This window comes from Camelus dromedarius, chromosome 31 (genome assembly GCF_036321535.1).
Source record: "Camelus dromedarius isolate mCamDro1 chromosome 31, mCamDro1.pat, whole genome shotgun sequence".
In the NCBI taxonomy this organism is placed as follows: domain Eukaryota; kingdom Metazoa; phylum Chordata; class Mammalia; order Artiodactyla; family Camelidae; genus Camelus; species Camelus dromedarius.
Window position 1 is genome coordinate 2,897,218 of NC_087466.1, and position 19,687 is coordinate 2,916,904.

The following is a 19,687-nucleotide window of genomic DNA, read 5'->3' on the forward strand; positions in this document are numbered from 1 at the left end:
ACCTCAAGCTTCCTTGTTTCAGGATAATAATTAATGGCCGGGGAGCCCACACACTGGGGGTCAGACTCCAGCGAAGAGTTCAGGCGGCATTTCAGGGAGAACCAAGGTGGGGTGGGGGTGGGGCAGCCGGGTATTATCACATGATCTCAGTAGATGCAGAAAAGCATGAAGTTAGCAACTGCTAATATTTTATTGCATTTTCCCTTAAAAGTGCATGGTGTTTTGAAGAAACTTTGAAAAGTTCAGATCAGCAAAAATAAAGCAAAAACTAAGCAGGAGCAATAGAGACACTGCAGTATCCATTCTGATGTACTCCTACCATAGTCTTTGCTCAGGTGACTTCCTAGGGTCACTGTCAGATCTGTTTCTATGACCACAAATAACATCTTTGGCAAGTCTGGTTTCCATCTGGCCTTAGTCCAACTCCTGGATTCCACGCAGGACCTGGGAAGCCCTGAGAAATAAAAGATTAATCTGGCCCACTGGGCCCTGTGGTTCCTCACCTTACAGGGGCCACTGGACCGGATTAATATTGGCACATAGGCCGGGCCGCCCTCTCGCGCAACGGATTCCACGGCTGCAATCCGAGACCGGTTCTCCTGTCTGCTTTCCAAGTCACGGGCTCTGCCAGGACGGACAGATGAGAGCACTCCAGGGACTGGTGGGTCTGCCTTTCGTCTCTCTTAATACTGTTCCTCCTCCAGGGAAAGGGTGGGGACACCTGGACTGGAGGAGAGTGGGGATGTCTGTGCAGAATCAAGGGCTCTGCCCTCAGAGTGCTCGGGGACGGGGTCCTCCCGGCGACAGGGGCCTCCTTGGCCCTGGTGGCGGGCAAGGGCGCCAGATGAGTGGGAGAGGAGGCCGGGCCGAAGGGCTGGTAGGGGGTTCGAGGGGCGGGGCGCAGGAGGGACCAGCAGGGAGTCACTCTGGAGGCGGCAGCGGGGGAGGGGACGTGGGGACGAGGGGCCAGGGCCGGGATTTCAGGCAAGCCTGGAGCGCGGTGATTAGAGCTACCGGCCGAGACCTGCGGGTGTGGATGCTGGGGGATGGCCGGGGTGACCTGGGGCCAGAACTCCCGGTCTGCAGAAATAGGCCCCAGGCTCGGCCGAGTAAGGAGTCAGTGGACTTTCACCTTCACAGCTGAGGATAGGAAGGGACGGAGGATGAACAGGAGCCGCAGTTACAGCCTCGGACCCAGGTGACGGGCTCGCGGGACCCCCCCACCGCCCCACCCTGCGCAGGCGTCTCGGCCGCACGCTCTGGGCACCACGCGCCGTGCGCGAACCTTCATCTCGTCAACACCCACTGCGCGTGCGTCCGCCTCCGCCTCGAGACGGGTTTACGCCTCGCTATCGCCCCACCGCGCATGCGCCTCCCCTTACCCTCCGATCCGCGCTTGGCGAAGGTTTGAATTCCGCCGGCCCCGGCTTCTCAGATGAGGGATTGCGGGCTTGAGTGCACTCTGGAGGGCTCAACGAAAGTGTCCAGTGTACGGAAGTATCTGGTGCTTGTTTGCACAGTGGAGCTAGGTGCCGGGCCCAGACGAGCTTGAGCAGGGGTTCACGCTCAGGGAAGGGCTGGGGCGAGTGCAAGGTTGCGTGGGGTATCAGCGTGCAGGACTGGCGGAACGGCCGCGTCCCAGGCTAGCGTCCCTCGCGATGCCTGGGCCCTCAGGTCCTCGTGCGGTCTGGGCACGCCCTCAGGGGCAGCAGCCCTTGGGCACTGCGGTCCTCCCCGCCTCATCCTGTCCTGGGTCTGTTTCCCACCTTCACTCCTCTCCCCAACTTTCATCGCCTTCACCAGGCTCCCTGACGTCCAGCGTCACCTAGGATGTGGGGCAGCCGGAAGAGCTCGCCCAGACCCGCGCATCTCCCCATCTCTGGGTTCTCCCGCCAGCCTGCACGGATTTCCTTCAGATGCCTGCATGGCGCATTCCCTCACCTCCTTCAAGTCTTCGTGCGATGGCCCCTTCTCAGTGCTTACTCCCTGACCACCCTCTCCAGACTCTCCCTCTCACCTCTCCCTGCTTTGTCTCTGTCGCGCCCCCCACCCCCCCGACATATATCTTCCTTGTTCATTTCGCTGCTGCCTATCTTCCCCCACTGGAAGGGAAGTTCCATGACGTCACGGATTTCGTCTTTTGTTCATCGCTTTATCCCCAGCACCTAGAACTGTAGGTTTATTGCCCATGGTAGGGAGGCTGAATCACCAGCACAGCTCATGTCTGAACACTTTCCATGACCAGTCACAGGAGGAGACATCCTCAGTCTCACGGAAGTAGGTGATTTATGCTGTCCTGGAGACCTGCCAGCACCTTGGCCACATGGGCTCAGTTCACATCAGGCACTGCGTGACTTGTGGCTTCCTGCAGATCTGCTGTCTCAGTGGAACTCTGCCCTCCACGCAGCCCGCATGGAGTGTCCACGTGACTCCAGTGAGAAGGGACTCCTGGATTCTGACCTGCCTTCCCCCTATGGCTTCAGGCTTGGAAGGAAGGTACTTAGACCTTGTAGGGACTGTGAGCAGCCAGGGTGCCAGTCATGGACCAGCCTGCAGACCTTTGGCAGGATCCTGCCCTCAACGCCTCTTCCTCCACCCCCCTGCCCACCCCGACTCCCAGTCCAGTTTCTCACTATGTTCTGGAAGCAGATCTGTCTTTTCCAGCTGTGTCTACCCCCCAGCTCAGTTCCTGGCTGGGACGGGCACTTAGTATTTGATGGATCAGTAAGTAGCTCTGAGGTCCTGGAAATTCTTCAGAAAGGCCTTAGCCAAACATCCTTGTGCCATGAAATGTGTATTTTAAGTATTTTTTAAGAAATATAAACATGAACCAGGACTTCATCTTTGGGGGACCCTTTGCCAGAACAAGAAAATGGTGGTATCAATTTACTGGGGAAAGATCAGCGATTTTATTTTTGTATGGTTAACCACTTGGCGACTATCTAGGAGAATATCTGAGGGAAGCAGTTCATTGCTGGGAACTGCTCTTTGGGAGAGCGGAGAGCTTTCAGCTTTCAGCACATACTGAATTTTTAGAGAAAAGTATAAGAGAAAAAATAGAAATAAGATTGTGACCATTAGTTTGTTTTCTGTTTATTTTAATGGAGGTACTGGGGACTGAACCCAGGACCTCACGCATGCTAAGGATGTGCTCTACCACTTGAGCTATACCTTCCCCAGAAATAAGATTGTGAATCCCTAAAAAAAATGCCAACCTAATGACGGGGTATCGGGGTGCTGAGTCCTCATGGCAGTGTACCTTGGGGTGTTCTCCCTCCAGCTCTAAGGGTGTCGCAGGGGGATGAAAAGCTGCCCATGTTTGTACCAGGTGTGTGTGGTGCATGCATACCTTGGCTGTCCCCCAGCCTGGAGGGACATTATCATCCCCAGGGCCAGCGAGGAAGTGATTCCAAAAAGACAAAGCCCAGGAGCCAGGCTGATCTCTGCTCGTCCATATGCCCCCAAGTCCCCACATGTGTAGCTCTGTGTGGCCCCATTTCTTAGCCTCGCTGCAGAACAAGCTAGGAGGGCAGAGCCAGAGGCCCAGCCACTCTGTTGGAGACAGTTTCGCTGAAGCGAGTTATTGGGGCTCAGGGGCTCCTGTCCTGCTAAAGGCACAGCTTCACTCCCCTGGGGCTCCAGCTTGGAGCGTTGTCCCCCAAGCCATAGCAAGCATAGCCCGGGGCCAGCCCGTCAAGGAGGGCCGGGAACGGCTGCCCATCTCCGGACAATGCTGCCAGGGGTGGGGTCGGGGTGAGGGGGCAGCGGGATCCTGGACTCAGAGCAGAAGGCTGGGGTGCCTCTGCCACCTGCCAGCCGTGTGATCCAGGCAACTCCTCTCCCCTCTGCCTCGGTTTCTTCATCTGCAAAGTGGAGACATCACTGCCTGGTTCAGACAGATTGCAATGCTGTGATTGGTTAGTTCCAACCCCGGGAAGGAGGTGGAGGCTGTCGTTGGTCACTCTGTGTCCTCTCCTCTCTCCTCAGTTTCAGGGCTGGGTCCTACTCTTGACCATCTGTGCAGCTGGCATTGGTGGGACTTTCCAGTTTGGCTACAACCTCTCCATCATCAATGCCCCGACCTTGGTATGTACCCTCCGTGCCCACCGTCACCATCCCAGTGGGTGCTGAGTAAGGGCCAACAGCTGATCTTCAGGCCAGCATCCACTTGGTGGCGCTTTCTCCCACGCATCCACCTCTACTGGGCTGTCCCACAGGTCCTGCGGGTTCAAACCCAACTCTGCAACCTCCCCTGAAACTCACACATCCTCCTGGGTCCCTGATATCAGCAGATGATTCCACCATCTCCCAGTGACTGGGGGTCCACCCTGACTCTGCCCTCCCTCTCTCTGATACCAAGTCCTTCCTAACTACTTCTGCCTTCTAGCCATTTCTCCTCTCATCTCTTCCACGATCCCAGTTCAGACCCCATCTCTCCTGCCTGGATCTCTGGCTCAGGCTCCTCACTGGCCACCCTGCCTTCAGCTTCTCCCCTTCCAGATCTTCTCAAGTTTGATCAAGTCATTCCCCTACCCAGAAACATTCTGTGGTTCCCCAGTGCCTAAAGGACTAGGACAGACTCATCCACCTGAAGTCCAAGGCCTCCTGGGATTAGAACCTGTCCACCTATCTCCCACCTTCATTCCCCCAACTTTGCTACCAAAGCAGGTTAAATGCAGTTCCTCAAATAACGTCCAGCCCTTTCTTGAAGGCTTCTGCTGGGAAGCCCTCTCTGTCCCACCTGCAGGAGCCCCTCAAGGGGCCATCACCTTCCTGAAGCCTTTCTTCCACAACCCCCAGCTGGAGTCCCCACTCCCTCCCCAGCACCTGTTGCTGGCCTGGCCTGTGCCAATGTTCAGTGAGTCCCTGTGGGAAGGATGGCTCTCTCAGCCCCAGTGATGGAAGCCACCTCTAACTCACCTAAGTAAGAAGGGGCAAGTGTCCTGTCACACAGCTGGGAAGGAAGTGGGGCTGCAGGAACCAGGCCCCAGGACAGAAATGGGGCTCACCTGATCCTGTGGGGCCTCATCCTTCACCCAGGACAGAATAGCAGCTGTCACCAGACTCAGACTGTCCTAGACTGGGAAGCCCCAGACAAAAGTCCTCCCTGGTAGTTCCAGCACAAAGGCTGGGGAAGGCTCTGATTGGCTCGTTTGGATCACATGCCCATTTGGCCAATCACGTGGTCAGGAAAGTGAAGCACTCCTATTGGCCAGGTCTGGGTCAGGTGACCAACTGCATAGGGGCTGTGATTGACAGTGGGAAAGAACCTCCCTCCAAGGGAGGTATGTTAGCACATGGTGGAAGCTGGGGATGGGTGCACATCCTGGGCAGAAACAACTATAGCAGCCCGGTCCCTTGAAGAAAGGATGAAATGGAGGGTTTAGAAAGGGAGGTCTGGGCTCGCTGCATTTGTTCATTTGTTTATTCAGTAAGAGTGTGAGTGTCCACCTCAGTGCACACTGACAGTGCAAACTGAGAGGGATCTGTCAGCAGCGGAATCCCCTGGACCACCACGAGCCCCTAAAAATGGGACTTTCTTGGCCTCACAGGCTCTCTTTAACCCCTTGAATAGTCACCCTTGAGGATTTGCAGCCAGGGTCAGGGGAGGCTGGCTCTGGTCCCAGCTCCCCGGACAGGTCCTTCCCCCAGAGGGACCTGGCGGGTACCAGGCTAACAGCCAATACCCGGAGTTGGCCTGGGAAGGAGAGGGCTGGCCCGGGCAGGAGAGGGCTGACACTGACATTCATCTCTGACCAAGGGAAGGGTATCTGGGTCTTCCTGAGTGCAGCCATCCCTAACCACGTAGCCTCTGTTCACTGACCTGGAGCAGCAGCTCTGGGGGATGGGGCTCTGGGTGTCCAGACCATGTGGCTGCAGCCCTGACCTGTGGCTGAGGGCAAGTTGTGGGCCTGATTCCCAGTCTTAACAATGAACAGAGAACGTGTATCTAACAGAACACTTCCCAGGGCTTGTCACCATTGGGGTACCCAGGAAACATGCTGCACACTCCAGAAAAGTCACTTGGTTTAGATACCACAAAGGATGATTTTCAAAAGACGTGTGGGATGTCGAGGACACACAGGCTAGTGGGAGTGCGGTCATGCAGATTTAGTGTGCCACCTCTACCCCCCAAGGGACACATGGAAGGAGCAGTCATTGAAACCAGATGGATAAGGCCATGTGGTTTTCACCTCTTGGAGTGGAGCAGTGATGTTTGGTCAGGCTTTGTAGATGGCCTGAGGCAACCTCCCAGGAAGGGTGCCCTGGGGACACACAGCCCTCCTGCCTCCTCTGATGTGGCCCAGGCCAAAAGCAGGGGGATGGGGCTGAGAGTGGACTCAGAGGGGCAAATAGAGACTGACCAGTGCTAAGCTCCAGGAGACACTGTGTTTGAAAGACACGGGCATGGTGCTTTCATGTGCCAGGTGCTCGGGCGAGTTCAGTCCCACCATGGGGAGTAGGGTTGCTCAGGAGACTGCCTCCTGCGCAGGCAGGGCCTGGGGGGAGAAGGCCTTTCATGGGGACCCCTAACCCAGGGGTGACTGGCCTCTCTGTCCCCAGTACATTCAGGAATTCACCAATGAGACGTGGCAGATGCGCACCGGCCGGCCACTGCCTGACCACCTGGTCCTGCTGGTGTGGTCCCTCATCGTGTCTCTGTACCCGCTGGGGGGCCTCCTTGGAGCATTGCTTGCTGGGCCCCTGGCCATCACACTTGGAAGGTAAGTGCCTCCCGTGTACCCCTGGAGAGCCCGTTAATGATGCCACCCCAGGCTGCAAGCTGAGGGATGCGGGCAGGGTGCCCGGCAGGTCCCCACCCAGCCTCCTGCCCTGCCTGCAGTGTCATGTCTCCTCGTGGAGGTGGCAGAGGGAAGAGTCCCGCGCTATGTGGGAGGGAGGACCCCTGCTTTCTGGATCCATGGCTGCCAACACGTGTGGTCTTACTGGGAACAAGCGTTTCCTCCTCGATTTCCCTGTTGGAAGCCAACTGACACAGTTCTGGGGTCCCAAACAGGACAGGCAGACCCTGACCAATTGTGTGAAAAACTGGGGTAATGCAAAGGATGCTGGGCTGCTCGTGGGAGGGAAGGAAGTACTGGAAAGCAGGCCTGAGAGGGGCAGGTCCAAGGTGCTGCGAGGATCCCAACTGCCTGCCCCAGCATGGCCTTTCCTCCTGGGAGGCCGCCTTCAGGGCATCGACTCCAACCACATCCCGCCGCCAGCATCTTCACTGAGCTCGGAATCCAGGAAGACGGGTTGCTCTGGAACCACCTTGGGTCACTTGCCTGCAGCTGTGACCCAGCAGGGGCGAAGGGAAGCGGGGCAGAAAAACTAACGGCTCCCATGGGCCACCCCTCGGCTGGCTACCCAGCATGTGTGGACACCTTTCTCCCATGTATTTGGTTCCCTACGTGCCCCTCCTAATGTTACTCGGCCACCTGCCGGATGTGCATTCCCCTCTTCCTGAGATCACTCAGGGCACAGCCGCCAGGGCCAACACAACACGTGTTCTTCCCGAGCTCAGGGATTCTGAGTGATGACCACTCTGCCCGCCCTGCGGCGAACCTCTTGATATTGTGCAATCTACACATTTAATGGTAAATTTAACTGCCCTCAAGACACCTGGGAGGAGGGAAAAAGGAGAAAGAGTAGGGAAAAAACTAATCGAGGAAGAGGAAACTCACGGTGACTTTTGTTTAAAGCATATGACCCAAAGCATGGAAACACAGGTAGAGGAGCTGCTCCTTGGTGTTGGACTGGTCATGCTGTCGCTGGTGACTTCCATCCTCTGGTTTTCTGCTCTTGTCTTGGGTCAGCATGTCCACTGACTGAGGCTCTTTGCCCATTGGGGTGACCCCAGTCTTCATGCTTGAGTGGGAGCAGTGACTGATGTCACACCTGGAGGCCATCTGCTTCTGGATGATGGGGTTCCTAACACAACACTGAGTTCCATGGGCACCTGTCCTTCCTCTTTCACTGATGGAACCTCCTTTGTTGGATGCAGAATTGCACAGGTATCACGCTGGTGTATTTAACAGGAGTATCTGTTAGGATGTCTCAACTTCTAGTGACAGAAAATCAGGACTCAGTTGGCTAAAACAACAGCCAAACACCCAAGTCTGGTGTGGATTCTCCTCCTGGGCCTAGTGAGAAGCCAGGAGTTGTTTCTGATTAAGAGGAGAGTAACTCGCTGAAGTGGTGGCTTTGCTCAGAAACTTTGGTCTTGCACTGTAATTCTCCTTGGAGGCAGCCACCTGGGCACTTGGAGCACCTTAGTCTCCCAGGTCTAGACGGTCGAGGAGCAGAGCATCCCACAGTAGGTTTAGACCCCCTAGAGAATACTCCATCAAAACTTCCAGGTTTGCAAATCACCCGGTGGAAGTGTGGGATCACAACACTCAGGGTGGAACAGGCTGCCTCCAGTGGCACGTTACCGAGGCATCGAGTGTCCTTTCAGCATAAAGTATCAAAGTAGTGGGCCAGAGGGATGCCTGAGGGATGGGTGGCTCCTGGTGGAGCAGATGGGGGTGGCCCTGAGCTGGAGAGCAGGCATCCCCTTAGGGAGGTTGGTATCGGTGCAGTACTGACTTGCCCGTGGAAGCTACATGTTTCTGGTGTTGTCTGTGTCCTGAAATCCAGCAAAATGCATTCGCCAGAGAAATAGCCACAATCAAAGTCCTTTGTTAATTTATACCAGTGAAGAAGCCATATATGGCTTATTAGGCACCGTGGGAGTTACCGCCGGATCGCGTTTGTTACGGTCAACTGTCATCTGCTGTCCTCCAGACACAGGTGGTCTGAGCGTTGGCTCATCTGTTGATGGGGGCAGGGCCGTGTCCTGCTCTGGCTCGGTTCCCTGTGGCTACAGCCAGCCGTATGATCTACTGTGAGCTCTCCTGAGTGGCCTGCCGGACAGCGCCTCCAAGCCCAGTGTCTGGAGCCCACAGCTGCTGTTCCCTGCGCCCCCTCCTTGATTTGCCATCTGTCCCATCAGGAAGGAGTATGCCCCTCGGGGCATCCCACGAGTGACCCTAAGTACAGTGGCCAGTGTCATTTCTGTCCATGCGGCTTAAACTACTGATGCCGTCCCCGCGCACACACAGGTCTGATCAGGGCCCCCCGATCCCCAGGGTCCCCTTGGGACTGAACCAAGCCTCTCTCCTTGTGTTCGGCTTCCCCAAGGAAGAAGTCCCTGCTGGTGAATAACATCTTTGTGGTGGCCGCAGCAACCCTGTTTGGCTTCAGCCGCAGGGCCGGGTCCTTTGAGATGGTCATGCTGGGAAGGCTGCTGGTGGGAGTCAGCGCAGGTACTGGGCGGGGGTGTCTCCTCCTGCCTCCCTGTTCCTCTTCTTCATGCGTTCCCTCTACTCCCTTCATTCCTTCCTTTATCCTCTTTGTTCATTGATTTCTTTTCCATCCGTGCCCACCTTTTTTTTTTTTTTTTTTTTTGCAGAATGATTAAATATGGTGCATTTTAATAGACACTTAAAGTGGGTACAGCCCACACTCCAGGGAAAAGGGACCGGGTCAGACTTTATCTTTGTGCCTGGAGTCCGAGCACAGAAGGGATCCCTCCCTAAGTGTTTGTAGGAAGAACAGGGGTACCTCCAAGAGTCTGGGGCCATCAGCTTACCCACCTTCCTCCTGGCTGCCCCCACCCGGTGCTTGGAGAGAGGCAGGACCTTGTTGAGGGTTGTTTCCGGACCCCAGGCCAGGGAGGGGATGGAGCCGCACACCCCGCCTGCCGTGTTCCCAGCTGGAAGACGCCCCAATACAATGGCCTCCCACTTTCTTGCTAGGTGTCAGCATCTGGGGTGGGCGGTGGGAGGTACTGTCCAGCTGTTTTCCCACTGGCTGCCTGGGTGCCAGAAGCCTCCCTGGGGAAGCTGGGATGAGGGGGGACCCTCCAGGGATAGTTGAGGTGAGAGGTGAGAGCCGGGACAGCTGGGGAGCATCCACTCCCTCAGAGCCCCCCACATTCCTTCCACTGACCGTGACCGGGGCTAGAAAATGCTGGAACTGTGGGGTGGGAGCCGATCTGAGGACTTCTCTCTCAGAAGTCCTGGGGGTGGACTGGCATCCTGCTGGCCCTCCAGCAGCTGGAGAGGAACCCTTCCAAGTGTAGGGACTGAGGGAGTAGCACTCATGCTGGGATCCCATAGGGGAGGGGCAGGTGGCACTGAGGAGGTGTCGGGAGAAGCAGGCCTGTGGCTGACCATCTGTTGCACATGCGTCCAGGTGTAAGCATGAACGTCCAGCCCATGTACCTGGGGGAGAGTGCTCCCAAGGAGCTCCGAGGAGCTGTGGCCATGACCTCAGCCATCTTCACCGCCCTGGGAATCGTGATGGGTCAGGTGGTCGGACTCAGGTAAGTGCCCCTCGCCGGGCACTGAGAGGTTAGAGGGGTCCAGGAAAAGCCCTTCCTTGCCTAAATTTTTCTCCCACCTCCCAAGGAGATTAAGGCGTTGCTTCCTTGTACTCAGGCATTGAAGCCCCGTCCACGGGCCTCTGGCTGGTACACAGAACACTTATCGGTCAGCCGCACTTCGTGTGCATCTGCCTCTTCCGGCCTCTCCAGATCGCGGAGCAAAGAATGGGTCTGGACAGAGGAGAGGGTGCAGGTTTCGGCTTTTAAAGGGAGCATCCCGGGAAAGAGGGGTGAGGGCAGAGCCTGGAGCCCTGGGAAGAGCCCTGGGGAGAGTAGCTGCGAGGGATGAGGTAGGCCCACGCCCCTGCCCTCTCTCATGTCCCCACCTGGGGGGGTCCAGGCCCAGAGCCGTTAGGAGGAGGCACAGAGTAACACAGACCCTCTGTCCTCAGTGGGGCAGGCAGTAGGGAGCAGGACTCCAGCAAGGAGGCGTCTGGCTCAGCCTCTCCTCTGTCCCCCCAGGGAGCTCCTGGGTGGCCCGCAGGCCTGGCCCCTGCTGCTGGCCAGCTGCCTGGTGCCTGGGGTCCTCCAGCTGGCCTCCCTTCCCCTGCTCCCCGAGAGCCCGCGCTACCTCCTCATTGACCGTGGAGACTCCGAGGCTTGCCTGGCAGGTGAGTCCCTGACCTCGGGCCCCAGACCACCCTTGGCCATGGTGTACATCTGGCCAGAGCATGTGGGTCCTCAGGTCTCAGGTTTCATTTATTCAGGACAAAACTATCCCTCTTTTTGTGCCTCAGTTTCATCATCTATGCACCCCTTCGAAACTATTTATCAAGGGGCTGTCCTAAATGCCAGGGCACTGGGCTGGAACAGACTCAGCGTCTGCCATCTGGGAACCCAGGGTGGAGCAGAGAAAGCACCCCCCAAGCCAGACGTGCGAGAGGGTGAAACACCAAGCAAGGCCTCAAGGGCGCAGTGCTGGCTGGGCTGAGGTCCTCTGTCAGCTGTGGTTCCAGTGGTGATGCCCGAGGAGCACCCCCAAATCTCTGGCTGAAAACAGCAATCACTGCCTGCATCTGCAGCTCATGTACTGCCTGGGCTGGCTGCCCGTCCCTGCCCATCTTGGCTGGGCTGGCTTACGGTGCCAGGGGTCAGCTAGGAGTCGGCCAGTTGAAGCTGGTCTGGGCTGGAGGAGTTCAGCTCTGCTGCACATGCCCCTCCTCCCACTCTTGGTACCGTTGGACCAGCGCAGGAATGTTGTTATGATGGTGGCAGAGGTGTGAGAAGGCAAACCCAGCCGCACAAGCACTTTCCAAACCTTTGGCCCCTCATGCCCACTGTTGAGCGTGAGGGGCCAGAGTCACATCATTGACCCCGAAGTCCAGAGATGGGAAAATCCATGGCATCTCCACTCGCATGGCAAGTGGTATAGGTTTAGGGAGGGGTGAAGACCAGGGCCCACTAATGTATTCTTCCCAGCTTGCCATGGTGACCATTGCTATTATTTATGTCCCTCCCTGTGCAGAACATGCTTATGTCATCCTGGAAACAACCCCGCCCCCAAAGTCTCAAGCAATCATGGCCTCGGGCTTGTAATCTAGGATCTTAAGATCATGTCAAATCTGTATGTCCCTTTTCTTGATCCAGAGACCTAGGAAATAAAAACCCAAGTCTTCTGCCCCTCCCACACTTAGCAGACACTGGTGAGAGTGGGCTGGTGTAACCAGAATGAACCTTTTTCTCCAAAAAAGGGTGGCAAAGAGGTAGAGAGCAGTCCTCTGCCCACAGCAATGCTGAGCGCCCCTGGGCAAACTGCCTTGGGGTGGGGAGTTGCCCTCCATTAAGCCCTGGCTCCACCCCCTGGGAGGCGCTTCCCAGGTCCTGGTTCCCGCAGCTTCTTGGTCCTGCCGTTGGAGACATCCTTCATTTTCCATCACCTTCCTTGACCCCTGAAGAGGGCACTGGAAAATGTACATATAGAAAGCTGGTCTTCACATTTCAAACCACCTCAGTGTCTTTTCAACTGGCAGAGCTTTTTGTCAATACAGCTTTCTCCAAAATGATGTGAATTTTCTGAACATTTGGTTTATGTGCCAAGAGCCACATCCATAATTCTTTTTGAGACATGCTTCTCTCTTAATTACTGGAATTTGGGAGTATGCTGGGCTGCTCTGGACCAAGACTCTTAAGCCTCTGTGATGCCCCTCTTTCCAGCCATGAGGGTCTGTGAGGCGCTGCGTTAAGCCCTACCCTTGGTTTAGTCTTTACCCTTAGTCCGGGGCTTACTGGCAGTGTTCTGGATTTAATCTTGGTTCTCACGCTGTAACTTAATTTAGGACTCTTGCTAGTTGGAGAAGCTAGAGATGAGAAACAGGTTTGTTTTTTCTTTTTTCTTTAACTAACCTAGAAAGTTCTGGAAGAAGTTATATTTAATTAAATTGTGTTTCCTCTGAGGGTCTTTTTGAGCTTAGGATTGCATTACAGTCAGTTTAGACTACTTAGCTAAAAGCAGCCAGCTCATGCTTTTGACACTCAGGATCTCTTCCCAGGTCCAGAAGTTCATTAGGTCTGTTTTTTCTCTTCCCCGTTACTGCCCTGCACACAGGAGCATCATTCTTCCAGCCTCCTCCCCATTCTCTGCCTAGTCTGGGAACCAACACCGTGTATCGCAGGCCCGAGTTAAGGTGGCACCTACTCTGGGTACCAGTTTTCTCTTGCTGCCTAACGATCACATCTCAGGGGCAGAGCAGGGAAGCCATTACTTAGCTCAAGCCTCTGCGAGTTCTCGAGGGTGGCTGATGAAGGGTGGGTCCGGCTGGAGGCTCTGCTTATGTGGGTCAGCGGGGCATAGGCTGACTTAGGAATGTCCCAGCTGGGCCATTTCTGCTTCTTCCTGGGACCAGAGGGCTAGCCCTGCCGCAGGTTTTTACAGTAATGACAGAAGAGCAAGTAGAAAGATCCAGGACTCTGAAGGCTTGGGCTCGAACAGGCAGGACGCCTGGTGAGAGAGTCATGAGGCAGAGCACGGTGCCACGGGGCAGGTGTGTACATGCCCCCTTAGTGACAGTAATTGCCAAATCCCATAGCAAGAGATACGGATGCAGGGAGGGGTGGAGAACCGGGACGCCAGTGGCAGTCTGTCGCAATTGTGGTGTCCTGAGTGGTGTACCCTCAGAACCTCGAGTTGCTAAAGTCCCCTCTGGTCCATGATGCTGGGAAACGAGAGGGCCAGGAAGAGCACCCCCATCCAACCAAGGGTGTCCCTGGAAGGAGAAAGGAGGTGGGCGCGGGGAGCTCACTGTGGGAGCCTCAGAGGGGCCAGGGGCCGGGGGCTGGGAACTCAGCCTCCGCTGCCCCTGCTCCCTTCCCCAGCGCTGCAGCGGCTGCGGGGCCCCGCGGACCTGGCCGGAGAGCTGGCGGAGCTGGAGCAGGAGCGCGCCGCCTGCGGGGGCCGGCGCGCGCGGCGCCCGTGGGAGCTGTTCGGGGACCGCGCGCTGCGGAGGCAGGTGGCGAGCCTGGTGGTGCTGGGCGGGGCCATGGAGCTGTGCGGGAACGACGCGGTGAGCCCTCCCGGCTCCCGGCCGGGGTAGGAGGTGGGGGTGGGGAGATAGAGGAGGGGGCAGGGAGTGGGGTGGGGGGTGTCGGGCTGTGGGCCAAGGGTGGGGGAGCCCGCGCGCAGCCGCCCCTCGCCCGCCCCCGCAGGTGTACTCCTACGCGTCGGCGATGTTCGTCCAGGCACGAATCCCCCCGGAGAAGGTCCAGTACGCGGTCATCGGGACCGGGGGCTGCGAGCTGCTGGCGACGCTGGTCAGCGTGAGTCTGGCTCCGGGCCGACCGCCCCCGACCTCCACCGCCTAGCCCTGCGGCGGACCCTCGGGGTGCTAAGCCACTTCCACTTCAGCTCACTCCGTTAAAATGCCGCGAGTTAGTGAGCACGTATTAAGCACCTACTGTTTGCTGGGCACTCACACCACCATCTTGAGATGGGGAAACTGAAGTTGAGTGACCGAGGTCCTCTGGAAAATTCATATCTTAATCCCCTGAAGCAGTAAACTGCTCCTGGCCACCCACCCCCACCCCAGCTTCCTCTTGGGGCCCCTCCCCACTGCCTGTCCCCGGACCCAGGGACCGTGGCCCGTGCAGGTCAGTCAGGTTGGGCTCCTTTCCTTTGCAGTGTGTGGTCATCGAGAGAGTGGGCCGGCGGGTGCTGCTGATGGGGGGCTACTGCCTGATGACCTGCTGGGGGAGCGTCTTCACGGCAGCCCTGTGCCTGCAGGTAGCTGGGCGGGGATGTGAGCTGGGCGGCAGTGTGTGCGGCCCCCCATCTCCCCTCAGCGCCCCTCCTCTGCTGCAGAGCTCCTTCCCCTGGATGCCCTACCTGGCCATGTCCTGCATCTTCGCCTTCATCCTCAGCTTTGGCATCGGCCCCGGTGAGTGGGCCCAAGGGCTCCAGGCTTTGGGCCTTGCGGAAGGCGCAGGCTGTCTGGGCGAAGGCTGGGTGGGTGTGAATGCACCAGCTTGCGCCCCTGCCCCACTCAACTTTACAGGCTTTGGGGAGAGAACGGGCGCAGGAGGAGCGCCCCCGAGAGGCCCCACTTTCCTGTCTGGGGCCAGGTGGTTGGAAGGCAGGCCTGGAAGCCCTAGCTGGCAGGCCTCTGTCCCCATCCCCACTCCTCCTTCCAGCCGGAGTGACCGGGATCCTGGCCACCGAGCTCTTTGACCAGACAGCCAGGCCTGCTGCCTACATGGTTTGCGGAGTGCTCATGTGGACCATGCTCTTCCTGGTTGGGCTGGGATTCCCCTTCATCATGGTAGGTGCCCCCTCCCATCCCCTGGCCCTGTCAGCTTGAGAAAGGGTAGGGTGGTGTGGGGAGGTGGGAGGGGTGGTCCCATGAGGGAGGAAGGGGAGGTGCTCCATCCAGGGAGTCTGAGACCAGAAGGGATGGGGCTTATCTGAACGGAGAGGGTCAGGTCCCTCATCCGGACCTGCCTGGGGCTGAATGGGCCGCACCAGGTCTCGGGTCTCTCTGAACCCACAGGAGGGCCTGTCCCACTTCCTCTACGTGCCTTTCCTCTGTGTCTGTGTCTGTGCGGCCGTCTATACTTTCTTCTTCCTCCCGGAGACCAAAGGCAAGACCTTCCTGGAGATCTCTGAGGAATTGTACAGACTCAACTTCCCCGGGTGGAGCCAGAGCCCCATGTGGAGGGGCCCGGAGGTCGTCCAGTCCACAGAGCTCTAGCCCGAGGGTGTGGCTGGGCCCAACCAGCTGCTCCTCTCTCTGGCCTCCACTCACCAGCTCCGGCATCCCCTTGTTTCCTGAGTGCTCACTGAGCACCTGCTCTGTGCAGGCGGGGTGCTGAGCCCTCAGGGGTGACCTAGAGAGATGGGGTCTGGGACTTGTCTAGAGGCCATTGACAGGAAACCAATAAACAACATCATGGCGAACTTGGAGATATGCAGTGGAAGAAAATACAGGTTGCAAAGAGTGTATAGACCAGGGGTTGTTGGAGAGGGGCGTGGTCAGGGAAAGATTTTCCGAGGAATTGATTTTTAAAAATCAACTTGATTGAGGTGTAATTTACATATAATAAAATATATCCAGAGTAACCAACCGTACATTTATTTGATGAGTTTGACAGGTGTCCATACCCAGGAGCTATCACCGTAGTCAAGGTAGAACATTCACATTGTCCCTACAGTCCCCTTGTGCCCCTTTGCAATCAGTATCCCACCCCACCCCAGGCCCCAGGCAACCGTGTGTGGACCTACCTTCTATCACTGTAGGTTCAGAATGTGATATGATTCCACACCATATGTGTGCATTTCTGTCTGGCTTTGCTCCTGATAAAGGTTTTGAGAGTCATGCATGTTGCTGCGTGTATTAGCAAATGTTCCTTTATGTGGTTGAGTAGTATTCTGCCATATGGATATACCATAATTTGTTAACCCATTTCCCTGTTGGTGGACATTTGGGCTGTTTCTGATTGTTGGCCATTATGAATAAAACTGCTATGAACATTCCCCTACAAGTTGTGTAGACGTACACTTTCATTTCTTTTGAGTAAATGAATTACTGAGTTTAATAATGAATGGATGTTTAACTTAGAAGAAACTTTTCCAAAGTGATCATACCTTGGAAAAGTTTTACATTCCCACTAGCAATGGATGAGTGTTCCAGATGCTCTAAATCCCCATCAGCACTCAGCACTGTCAGTCTTTTTCATTTGGACATTTTGCTGAGTGTCGGGGGGAGGATATAGCTCAGTGGTAGAGCACGTGCTTAGCATGCATAAAGTCCTGGGTTCAATCCCTGGTACCTCCATTAAAAAAAAAAACCTAATTACCTCCCCCCTCCAAACAAAAATAAGACAACACAAACAAACAAAAAAAGTTCGACATATTGCTGAGTGTGCAGTGGCATCTCCTGCTTTAATTGGGGTATTTCCCTGATGACTGATAATGTTGAGCATCCTTTCGTGTGGTAATATGACCATCCACATATCTTCTTTTGTGAAGAATCTGTTCGAAGCTTTTGTCCACTATTTTTTTGAAAAGGTTTTTTTTTAAGAGCAGTTTTTTTTGTAGGGGGAGGTAATTAGGTTTAGTTATTTATTTATTCTTAGAGAAAGTACTGGGGATTGAATCCAGGACCTCATGCATGCAGGGAGGGCACAGCTCAGTGGTAGAGCACCTGCTTAGCATGCACGAGGTCTTGGGTTCAGTCCCTGGTCCCTCTACTAAACAAACAAACAAATAAAAGAAAACAAAAACAGGACCTCATGGTAGCATGAGTGCTTAGCATGCACTCTACCATTTGAGCTATACCCTCCCCGCTAAGAGCAGTTTTAATTTCACAGCAAAATTGAGAGGAAAGTACAGAGATTTCCCATGTGTCCCCTGCCCCCACCCATGCATAGCCTCCCGTGTTATCAACAACCCCCACCAGAGTAGGGACATTACAATCCATGACCCTACATTGACATGTCATTATTACCCAAAGTCCATGGTTTACATCAGGGTTCACTCCTGTTGTTGTATGTTCTGTGGTTTTGGACAAAAGTACAATGACATGTATCCACATTATAGTATCACACTGAGTATTTTCCCTGCCCTAAAAATCCTCTCTGTTCTCTGGGTCAGCTGTTTCCTGATTCGCCCCCCAACCCCAACCCTTGGGACCACTGAACTTTTTACTGTCCCTACAATTTTGCTTTCTCTGGAACATCATATAGTTGGAATCATACAGTATGTTCCCTTTTCAGGCTGGCTTCTTTTACTTAGTAATATGCACTTAACATTTCTTCCATGTGTTTTCATCACTTAATAGTTCATTTCTTTTTACACTGAGTAAAATTCCATTGTCTGGATATACCAAAGTTTATTTATTCACCTACTGAAGGACATCTTGGTGGTTTTGGCAATTATGAATAAATATGCTATGCGTTTTGTGAGGACATACATTTTCACCTCCTTTGGATAAATACCAAGGAGCATGATTACTGGGTCATAAGGTAAGAGTGCCTTTAGTTTTGTAGGAAACTGCTGAACTGTCTTCCAAAGTGGCTGCACTATTTTGCATTCCCACGAGCAATCATGAGAGTTCCTGTTTCTCCACATCCTCACCAGCATTTGATGTTGTCAGTGTTTTGGATTTTGGCCATTCTAATAGGTGTGTAGTTGTATCTCATTGTTTTAACTTGCATTTCCCTGATGACATACAATGTGGAGCATCTTTTCATATGCTTATTTGCCATCTGTGTATCTTCTCTGATGCGTGTCTGTTAAAAATCTTTGGCCCATTTTAAAAATCAAGTTGTCTGTTTTCTTATTGTTGAGTTTTAAGAGTTCTTTGTATATTTTGGATAACAATCTTTGATCAGATTCATATTTTGCAAATTGTTTTCTCCCAGTCTGTGTCTTGTCTTCTCTTTCTCTTGACTGTGTCTTCCACAGAGCAGACGTTTTTGATTTTAAAGAAGTTCAACTTATCAGTTCTTTCTTTCATGGATCTTGCCCTTGGTGTTAAATCTAAAAAGTCATCACCAGATCTATAGCCATCTAGTTTGTCTCCTAGTGTCTACCATTTTTTATTGGGTCATTTGTCTTATTTTTTTGAGTCATAGGCATTTTTTATACATTCTGGAGGCCAGTACTATGCCGGATATATGTATTTCAAGTGTTTTCTGACAATCTGTATGTTTTATGTTCTTAACAGTGTCTTGGAAAGAGCAGAAATTTGTAATTTGATAAAGCTCACTTTGTTGTTTTGATTTTTTATGCATTTTGTGTCCTAAGACATCTTTACCTGTCCCAGCACTGCAAAGATTTCCTTCCAGACATTCCAGAAGCTTTTACATTTATGTGGATGATCAGTTGGTGTTAATTGTGAGTGGTGGGAGATAAGAGTGGAGTTTTATTTACTTATTTTTAACGGAGGTCCAATTGTCTGGTACCATTTGTCAAAGAGCCCGTCTTTTTCCCATTGAGTTACCTTGACATCTAGGTCAAAAAAAAATTGACCATTGTTGTAGCATAAAGAACTTGCCTTGCAGGCAGCAGGGAATCCCTGAAGGTTGGGGAGAACCAAACACCCAGAGAGGGACAAGGACACTGGGGGCTGAGCCCCTCCCCGTGGCCCTGGAAGTGGAGTGACATTCCAGGGGCAGACGCCACCTTTGTGTCCACTTGGCCTTATCTGGCTCGTGTTGGCCCACAGGAAGACTGAGAGCCAAGGGCAGGGTGGACACAGAGAGTAGGAAGGTGGTGCAGCCAGTACCCTGGGGGGTCCCTCGCAGCCTGGCCTTGGCTTTGGTGGGATCCAGGGAGGGATGGGGGGGATGGGACCTAGTCACCAAAAAGGGGAAGGAAGCATCGTCCCCCACATTGTCCACTGCCCACCATTAGAGTCAGGCCTGGTAGTCCATTTCCTGCTCCAGGACACTTGGTGACAATGAGGTAAGACTGGGTAGCATTTACTGAGCACCAACTATCGGTAGGCACTTTGACTTGTCCCTAATCTCATTAAATCTTCATGCAAGTCTATGGGAAAGGGATTCCTCTATCTTGAAATTGTGCAGCTGAGGCTCAGACTTTAAGAGACTCAGCCCAGATCGCCCTGTCTGAACTGTGTCTCGCCTGGTGAGGGAGAGCTGGCCGTGACTGCTAGCTCTTCACCAAAACTTAGCCCTGCCTTTGCAGCTCGGTGGTCTCCTGGCAGACACCCCTTTTAAACTCCAGTACTTCGAGTACAGCTGGATGGGTGGGGTTGGGGGGTCACCAGCAGGGTTGATGATCTTCTGCTGTGACTGGGCATG

The 19,687-nt window shown here is 54.5% G+C and overlaps 1 protein-coding gene across 9 annotated transcripts; it reads left to right on the plus strand.

Annotated features, from left to right (window-relative positions):
• The first annotated feature begins 222 nt into the window (after positions 1 to 222).
• Positions 223 to 16,402, plus strand: SLC2A11 (solute carrier family 2 member 11). Of its 9 annotated transcripts, none has more exons than XM_064481019.1 (15): positions 223 to 661; positions 1,141 to 1,198; positions 2,246 to 2,277; positions 2,372 to 2,496; positions 3,988 to 4,086; positions 6,565 to 6,725; positions 9,187 to 9,311; positions 10,243 to 10,372; positions 10,895 to 11,043; positions 13,745 to 13,932; positions 14,075 to 14,185; positions 14,547 to 14,648; positions 14,727 to 14,802; positions 15,056 to 15,183; positions 15,496 to 16,402. In XM_064481019.1, the coding sequence occupies exons 2-15, from the start codon at positions 1,164 to 1,166 to the stop codon at positions 15,610 to 15,612; spliced, it is 1,578 nt and encodes a 525-aa protein (XP_064337089.1). In that variant the 5' UTR covers positions 223 to 661; positions 1,141 to 1,163; the 3' UTR covers positions 15,613 to 16,402. The 9 variants fall into 9 exon arrangements, with proteins under 9 accessions (XP_064337089.1, XP_031298192.2, XP_064337090.1 ...); XM_031442332.2 differs by having other exon boundaries at positions 231 to 661; positions 15,412 to 16,402; XM_064481017.1 differs by lacking the exons at positions 223 to 661; positions 1,141 to 1,198 and adding an exon at positions 1,241 to 1,489 and having other exon boundaries at positions 1,804 to 2,277; positions 15,412 to 16,402.
• The last annotated feature ends 3,285 nt before the right edge of the window (positions 16,403 to 19,687 follow it).